At 37.5% G+C, this 8,482-nt stretch overlaps 2 protein-coding genes across 2 annotated transcripts; both read right to left on the minus strand.

The window, feature by feature from the left end:
• Positions 1 to 201: 201 nt before the first annotated feature.
• Positions 202 to 2,943, minus strand: amx (TM2 domain-containing protein 3 almondex). The gene is made up of 3 exons (XM_022847581.2): positions 2,778 to 2,943; positions 1,517 to 2,000; positions 202 to 1,154 (listed from the first exon to the last, which is right to left on the minus strand). The coding sequence occupies exons 2-3, from the start codon at positions 1,949 to 1,951 to the stop codon at positions 843 to 845; spliced, it is 747 nt and encodes a 248-aa protein (XP_022703316.1). The 5' UTR covers positions 1,952 to 2,000; positions 2,778 to 2,943; the 3' UTR covers positions 202 to 842.
• Positions 2,944 to 3,877: 934 nt separating this feature from the next.
• On the minus strand, positions 3,878 to 6,742 carry LOC111268543 (coiled-coil domain-containing protein 86). Its single transcript, XM_022847595.2, has 5 exons — positions 6,459 to 6,742; positions 5,796 to 5,904; positions 4,795 to 4,902; positions 4,348 to 4,434; positions 3,878 to 3,996 (listed from the first exon to the last, which is right to left on the minus strand). The coding sequence occupies exons 1-5, from the start codon at positions 6,509 to 6,511 to the stop codon at positions 3,982 to 3,984; spliced, it is 372 nt and encodes a 123-aa protein (XP_022703330.1). The 5' UTR covers positions 6,512 to 6,742; the 3' UTR covers positions 3,878 to 3,981.
• Positions 6,743 to 8,482: the final 1,740 nt, after the last annotated feature.

The following is an 8,482-nucleotide window of genomic DNA, read 5'->3' on the forward strand; positions in this document are numbered from 1 at the left end:
TAGAATAAAAATTTTCAGAAAGCAATTGATGTTCTTAATTACTAAAATCTAGAACGAACCTTCTTGGGCATAAGACCGACATTAAAATCCTTAGACCTTCAATCGTTTCCTGAACAGAAGCCAATCAATTTAGCACAGCCGAGGATTCTATTGTCAAGCATAGCTATTAGGCGCGAATAGCCCTCAATGAATAACAGATCATTACACTTTCTTGTATTCATACAAAGATTTTATTGGCTGACATCGGTGTAACATTCATGAAACAGTCCAATCCACGTCGTGATCAGCCTTCACTATCCATTGCAAGCACTATTGAACACGGTAGACACTTCTCTTATATCTAGCATTGATTGACACCATATGAGTTGTGGTGCGCTACCTCTTACTCCTTACAATTCATCCTAGAGAAGCACAACTTTCATGACGCCTCAAACCTAATTACTCCCGTTTTGACTTCGATAGCAACGAAAGTACTTAATTTCAACGTTCCATTCCCGCACGCAACTCTCATTAGCTAGCTGTCAAAAACTGCAACGGACATCGCCGCGAGACATAATAATAGTAAACTTTAGTCCTATTTTGTCGTCTTTTCTAACGTAAACGGCTGCTCACAAATTCCTTTGAAAGCCTACAATATTCTCTTGAAAGTTTCCTATGCCATTAGCCAAAAATCTGTCAGTACCCTAAAAAAAATTGCTGAATGATGCATATGCCCAGCCACCTCTGCTAGATCAATAGCTGCACTTATTTAACTCAAATCTTTCCTCTTTCCTCTAAACATTTCAAAAAATTCATACTTCGCCAAAAACCATGAATTAGTCTGCGTGAGCTTGCGTTGCTACCTAAGGTATATACAAAGAGCCATCGGCTGGCCCAAGATAGCCGGTGGCAATAAGCACAACGTCAACAAGTGTCCAAACGCCAAGTCCCCCAAACGAGAAAAGCTTCCCCACGCCCTCCTGCCACATTCCGAGGTAGAATCTATCCACGCCGAAACCACCTAGAACCACAGAGAGCAACAACGCCGTACTCCAGCTATAGCCACGAGTCCAATTGCATAATCGTCGTTTGAGAAAAACCCGCTTGCCAAGGCAGATCACATCGGGACGCACCGTACACGAAGCTGTGTAGTATTGTCGAGGTGCATGGGTAACCTGTATGGACGAAAACGATCACCAAAAAGCACATGGCATTACCATATATAACAGTTTAAATACAGTGATTAGAAGGTATCTGATTCGCTTTTGAAACATCAGAACACCTCCACGAACCTGTCATGTTGAATTCCCCCTCAGGGAAGTTACATATACAGTTATACTTATTCGAGAAAGCTTTCGAAATCTTAAAAAATAATTCTCTGTACGATTTTTGAGGTACTAATACGGACTCATTTGAATACGCATGCAATGAAGGTAAACTATAAGCAATGCACCATCTACCTCTAAAATGAAGCGGCCTGTATTACTACACGATGCCACCTTATTTAATAATAACAAAGCCAGCTCACTATACTTACTTGACAACTGCTGTTATGTTCACAGATGTGCTCCTCTGGGGGGGTTTGATAGCAGTAACGACAGATCATGCTTCGTTTTCGGAGGCTGCTCTCATGACGGCAGTCAATATTTTTCTTTGGCGCACACTCGACAATGACGGTGCTCCCATAGACGCATGTACAATTGAAAAAGCAATCTAAACACTCTCCTGGAAGACTATCGCAGCCTGTCTGGCGGGCTAGCTCAGCGCAATATGCGGGCAATACCGCCGAAGTGAAGGATGATGGGGTGTGCGAGTTGACAGAGGATGTCTGGCCCTGCGAGCCGGAATTCCCTGGCCCGACCGCTCCAGTAGGCAACGGATTGAGACTCTGAAATAACGCCGGAGACGCTTTGCCTACTACGACAAGACCGAGGATAGCAGCGCGCCACATTGTGCACTTTAGCCACGTCATTACGCCATTGATTGAAATTATTGATGCCAGAAAGAGGCACTAAATGGTGCTGAAACGCAAAATATTTGGCACAACGCTTTATAACAGCAGCTCAGCGCGCTCATTTCAAAATGTAATCGTTTAGAGGAGTGACACTGAACCAAAATAACATCTCCACATGTTCTCGAACGCGTAGGCAATCATGGAATCAGCAAAATTTTAAACTAGAAAAACATGTAGTAAAGGATCCATTAATTGTGTTATGTACTTGTCAAATTAATGTGCACTCAAGTAAATCCCTAAGAGAAGCGGTCTGCAACATAATTTCTGAACAGAACTTTATTCTATCATCGATATCTGCGTAAAACACGTAATCACACGATCAAGCATATTTGTTCTCACTAACATATCAGTAGTCTTACACATCCGTTCCCGATACAATTGGTATATCGCCAATCAGATACAAATATTTCACTCTTATTTTTAAGAGGATTATGGTTCTTTTTAGCTGAACGCAGCAACATGGGAATATAGATTACGAAATTATGCACATGGAATATTCCATTATATCTCCTTTTATAATATTTCACCCGTCGAAGAGTTATTTTAAATCTCATGAAGAGCTGACTGTCCTCTAGTAAAATGTACATTATTACAACAACCTATAATCCTATATAATTATATGCTTTTAAAGGCGTATGAAAGAAATTGTCGTTAATTGTCCATCAGCTTCTTACTTTGACACGATCTACTCACGTTCGCTCTATGCCATCGGTAATTAGATTTATTGCAATTAGATGTTAGAAAGAATAACAGGAACTCCTTTGTTCAAAATACATATAATTACCTGTAATCACAGTACGTTGCATCAGTAACGAGCTCACGTAAATGTCTCATTCCTTCGATTCTTACGAATATTATATTTAGTGACCTCTAGTTTCAGCTTATATTCCTCCTCTTTGTGATTTTCACTCAGCTGTTGCTGACCGGCTATCATACTCACTACGCGTCATAAAGATGCGTTCATTCAAACGACAGACGCATTCTCGGGACCTTAAATCACGTTGGGTGCCGTAAGCCGCGTAATAGCTTGATGGGTAACGTATTTACCTGCTCATCTCAAGGGCATGCTGTGGTCTAGGTTAAGATCCGGGCGTAGACAGATTTTTTTTTTTTTAGCCAATGCCTAGATTGCAGTTTCTAATTAAAATAATTATAACTAAAATATCAAGTATGGCCTTTTTAAGCTTAAGGTACGATAGTGAATAAGGAAGTTGTAAATGCGGTTGTTGCATTAGGCGATCACCCTGCTGTTATGCGACGAGAAATATTTGAACCTCCATGCTGCAAGCACGAAATTACGTGATTCCAATACGTCTGTAACAACTACGATTATAATAATCAAAAGATAATATTACTCATATAAAAATATAGATCCTAACAAACAATGGTATAGTACATACAGGTAGAAATAGTTGCACATACGACTATACATACATTTATAGCTTTTCAGTTAGTATAAATCATTGACTACTAGTTTTACCCACGCCTTTTTTACATATAGAACGAATAGGAAAAGTTGGCATGCGCTATGTCTTTTTTGATGTCAGCGCGAATACGATATGATATAGATGTATATTGTATGTATATAATAGATGTATTCGAATGAGAGAGCTATTTAATTATGCAGTATGGATTTTTTACACCAGCTGCTAGCGTAATCTAACCATGGAAACTATTTCTGCTAGCACTGACCGGCAATACCATTATTCTAAAAAAACTTTTGTAGATCTAATTTTTGTAAATCAAATACTATTATTTTTCGGAAAGGCTAGAACCTCTCAGCATTAGTATAACCGCTAAAAGCCAGTGTCCGTTACGAAATCTGATGGGGATTAGAAAGAAGCCGTAATAATACAAACGAGTTTTAATAAACACACATCTTCACAACAGTATGCATATATAATTTTTTTTTATTTAAGTATGCATGCCTAGTCACACAACCCTACGCCCACAACAATATTCATATTTGTGGCAAAAATTGATTTCCCTCATGAATTGTCCACCTGGAATCAAAGAATTTGTTTAGATTTACCAAGATGTCTTTGAAAAAAATAATAACATTGAAATTATAACAAAATACATACAAATTATGGAAGTAAAATGTTTGTCTTACTAGAAGCATTAGTTAACTAGAAGCATTTATTTTTGAAGGACAAACTACGCACGCTTTTTGAGTTATACGCTATTTTAGTCATGGTATGTGATTAAACTGAATTTGAGTGTATCACTGTCATCTGTCACTTTAAACACATTGAACTTAAACAGCATAATTCTTCCACATTAAAAATAATAGAATACCCAAATTTTATACAGAATAATTCTTAATTTACAGCATTTGTCCGGAACATATATACCTTGGTCACATCTCTCTTCTTAATATTTCGCAGTTGCTTTTTCTTCATACGCTTCATCTTTGCTGTATTTTTAATTACTGATACAATCTGAAATGAATCAATCAAATCAAACAACACATGACAAACACGTTCAACACTATCTAGGTAAACTGTTTCCGTGTTGTTACTAATCCAGCTTTAAAGCACGCTTAAAAAATGACAATTTTACGTTACAACCTTATGCAGAACCTGAATGAGTATCAATCGATTCGTGCTGGTCCGCGCTGATACCAATAATCAATTCGTTTTGTTATTAGATATACCGTCATTATTATGGCAAGCTATTGCCTATTTCACTATTACCTAATATAATTATATATAAAACACTAAACCCGCGAATACAATTATTTGTTAAGGCCCCCTTTTAAACTATGTAGCAATTCTATGGTAAACGAAACTGTTATTTACCTCTCCTTTACGTTCATTTTCTTCCCGTCGCTTTCGATTAGCTTCGCAGCTTCTCCGTTTTGCTTCACGTCTAGCGGCATTACGAGCAGCCCTCTCCTTTTCAAGCTCCTGCAATTGAAATGCGAATTTTTTTTCCGTTCCCAAATAGTATTACGATGTCGACGCGTGGAAACGCAAAAGATGCGTTCATGCGCACTTTGCTATAAAAATGGGTGGTAAGTGATTGGATCAAATGTTTAATCGAATGCAGATCTATTCATATTGACCTGCTTAGAGATACATGGTAAGAGCTTTAAATTTGGACAATATAGTTGAAAGTACTCAACGTTTTCGTGCTCAGTTAGAGGCATGACAGGCCTTAACATACAGTACGGTGAATCGCTCACACCTAGAATAATGTAAACTGTATCCTTACAGTTTTTCAACTAATCCTAAAGTCCTTGTAGTCTACTTTGCTTTTCTTTTAAAAGTCTCCCATTTAATCCTCGATGAATCTGGTTCTGCTGTTTGTTCAGCAGCTTTTATAACGTAAAATATCGATATTTGGCAAGCGATAAACTTTATAATTGCCCTTGTAGTTCATCAGCAAAGCGAGGCTTAGACGTATGCGTGCCTCGTCTCATGCTGAAGGTCAGTCGTTTGAAATGATGTTTAATGGCAGCACCGGATACAAAATTCGAAATGTTTTTATATTAGAAAGTCGTTTGGCAAAAAAAGGACAATAGCAGGTTATCTTGGCTTATGTTATAGAGATGAATCTACTATTGCTACCATGATGAATATAGACTACTTTTTAGAGAACCTGGCTTCCTTCTAGCGCCCACAATAACGGATAATGGCGCAGTAAGCTGAGAAGAAACATACGGAGGTGCTGTCTTAGGTTCGTCAACGCGCTTACTTTCAAAACATTAATCCTAGCAAAAGAAGATATGTTAGACTCGATATCAAAAATCCCATTAAACAAAAAAAATGAAAAATTCAGCTTCATGATTAACACTTACCCGAATCTTTTTGCGTTGCAAACGTTCTTGCATAGATTTTTCGAACGAAGTCTTCAGTGGTTTTACGGCTATCATCGTTCTGAACCGTTGCTTCGGTTGTTTCCATACTCTGCAAACAGGGATATGGAGCGAATTCATGTGGAGTGATCTACATTACCGTAAGGTGTTTTCGATTGTTTAACATCTTTCAACATTTGCAAAGAAAGCATCAGAAGATAAAATCGCTGTTTGACTATTTTTCCTTTTGCTCCTAAGAGAACTTTATTTAATTCTAAATGTCACGTTTTACCGTTTTAGAGAAATCCTATGATACAAATTGTTCGAAATAAATAACCATATTTCCACTCTGCTTCGTTTTAGTTATCACTGACAATAAAGACGGATAAGAATTAGGTGACTTTATAGAAATTTTGTTATCTATTTCTGCATTTTGGCAGATGTTTAGATATTTAGAATTCGATGGGGATAAAGAGAACCCCATGCAACATCCATTGGGCTCATAAAAACTAGCAGTTCTGGTTCAACTCCTGCTAACAACATAAACTGCATGACAAAGTGTAAATTTGTGATTGAATAAAAAAAAAAAGCGCCCTTTATCGATGGCCGGTTAAAAACGTTTAAGGAAGCGTTACTGGTGCTAATTAATATTGACGACGGTCTTACCTGCCGGACTTTGGCACTCCTCTTGGAATTTCACGTTTATTAACAGAATCCATAATTGTTTAGTTTTGCTGTCCTATCGAAAAAATGAATCAGTATTATACAAAACCCCGCGATTGTTTTTTAATCGCTTGGAGCTGAGCAAAGGTGGGAGGCGCCGCGACAGAATCTCAGAAATGTACAGTCGCAGAGAATGCTCCTTTGCACTTTCCGCACACAGTCACCTAATGCGCTCTTATGGCACAAACATCAAAACAGAACATCGACGGCTTTCACGTGCGTCGGATTGTGTTATAAACAAATGGCTGATGGCACTGATCCATGCTTGTATACTTAGAAACTGGCTTGATGGGCGATCTAAAAGAAAGAAAGAAGGAGCAGCAGCCCGTCAACGCACACCTCTTGGACTTATAATCGACTGTAAGGAAGGCGCAGACAATTATTCCCGTGAAATATATTCGTTTATTTATATTTATATACATGTATGTATGAATTCGGCTAAGAATAACCAATGCCTAGACATATATGATCAGAAAACGAACTATGCTTTGTTTCAATCATTTTTAAAAACGACGCATGTCAGCTTTAGTGCAAAGGTTCCACCCAGGAATATTTTCGGAACGTAACCATTATAGGACAACCGAGAAGATTTTTGTTTTTCAAGTTATTGATAACGCCGCGTATATTTTAGACTTCCCAGCAGATGCGGGTCAACTTGGAAATATGCACCCCTAGCCTATTTATAGAGGCTGATGTAGGATCTGCATCAATAATAGTTATTCGCGCATTGCAAAATCAAAATTTTCACCAAACAAGAAGCCATGCTTGTCGACAAAGAATGCATGTGGAACTTCTTGAAAATTGTGTCTAAGTATAACGTGGTAATTTTCTGCAAAGTAAAGACATGTTTTACCGAATAGATATTTGTCTCTGCCGCTAAAGCTATATTTTGGAATAGAGAATTTAGAGCAAACGTCAACGTTTGAAGTCAACTGATATTCAATGTTGCTGACATGTCATATATGATGGCTATGCTGTAATGTGGCTCTATTGTAATTAGACTATTGCCCATATTTTTTAAAGTATTTTGGAAAGCAACTCTTCTGATGGCTTTTTGGTCTTTGAGCGAGCGTTTTTTGGTAGGAGCACTCTCATCTAGATACTACAGTGATCTTCACTACAATACAAGATCATATTAAAAAAAATTATGCAAGCACATAGTTACTTGTTAAACCCTCCTTTTTTTCGCCTACACTCTGTGTACTTGCTACAGCAGTAGATTTCCAAAAACGTTTTATATGTGAAAAAAATCTAAAACAAATTACAAATGCTCTAGAATATGATAATATTATATATTATATATTAGAATATGATTGATAATAGCATACTCCACAAGAGGAATTATGTCTGCCGCGAATGCATGTAGAAATGATACTTCCAGCCGCCTGTTATTAAAAGAGCAAATGAGTTATGACGATCTAGGTTGTCTGTATGTGATGATCGATTGTAAAAGTGTCCAATGAAAGTCTGATAGTTTTTTTGGGTGACACTGTAGGGCTATTTCTATTACTGAGTCTATAAGAACAAGCATGTTAGCCACCTGTTACACAAAGCAAAAATGTGAACTAGTCCCTAATATCTTCTCCTATTTTTGTTTATCTGAATACCGACGACTAGGAAATATCGACCGCATTAAGCTTTTGCTTTGGATATTAGAATCATCTGGATGTTAGAGCTCAAAACTCAAAAGATGATATTCTTTTACAGAGACCATTCACCTAAAAAATAACAGCCAACACGAAAATACTCTCGAGCATATTGAAAGAAAAGAATGTTGAACTTTTATCAAGTTGCAGCTTTATCTCAGGGAAACTAATATTGTAAACTTTTCCAGGATATATGGTGTCGCTGCAGTTCGTACAAATATACATGTTCGCAACGTAGCGTGTCTATGATTCTTTGTTACCATCATTTCATAAATTTCCTTTGCTTATGAAGCGAGAAATTATGAAGCTAATATGAAGTAT

Source organism: Varroa jacobsoni, unplaced genomic scaffold, assembly GCF_002532875.2.
Source record: "Varroa jacobsoni isolate VJ856 unplaced genomic scaffold, vjacob_1.0 scaffold_137, whole genome shotgun sequence".
In the NCBI taxonomy this organism is placed as follows: domain Eukaryota; kingdom Metazoa; phylum Arthropoda; class Arachnida; order Mesostigmata; family Varroidae; genus Varroa; species Varroa jacobsoni.

What these genes read in the sequence shown, in the direction of transcription:
- amx (XM_022847581.2), bottom strand. Translation starts at nt 1,951, where the DNA reads ATGACGTGGCTAAAGTGCACAATGTGGCGCGCTGCTATCCTCGGTCTT. An exon ending in AACATAACAGCAGTTGTCAA is followed by an intron (nt 1,155 to 1,516) that starts GTAAGTATAGTG and finishes TCGTCCATACAG; the next exon opens with GTTACCCATGCACCTCGACA.
- LOC111268543 (XM_022847595.2), bottom strand. Translation starts at nt 6,511, where the DNA reads ATGGATTCTGTTAATAAACGTGAAATTCCAAGAGGAGTGCCAAAGTCC. An exon ending in GGAGTGCCAAAGTCCGGCAG is followed by an intron (nt 5,905 to 6,458) that starts GTAAGACCGTCG and finishes CCCTGTTTGCAG; the next exon opens with AGTATGGAAACAACCGAAGC. An exon ending in AAAATGAACGTAAAGGAGAG is followed by an intron (nt 4,435 to 4,794) that starts GTAAATAACAGT and finishes GATTCATTTCAG; the next exon opens with ATTGTATCAGTAATTAAAAA.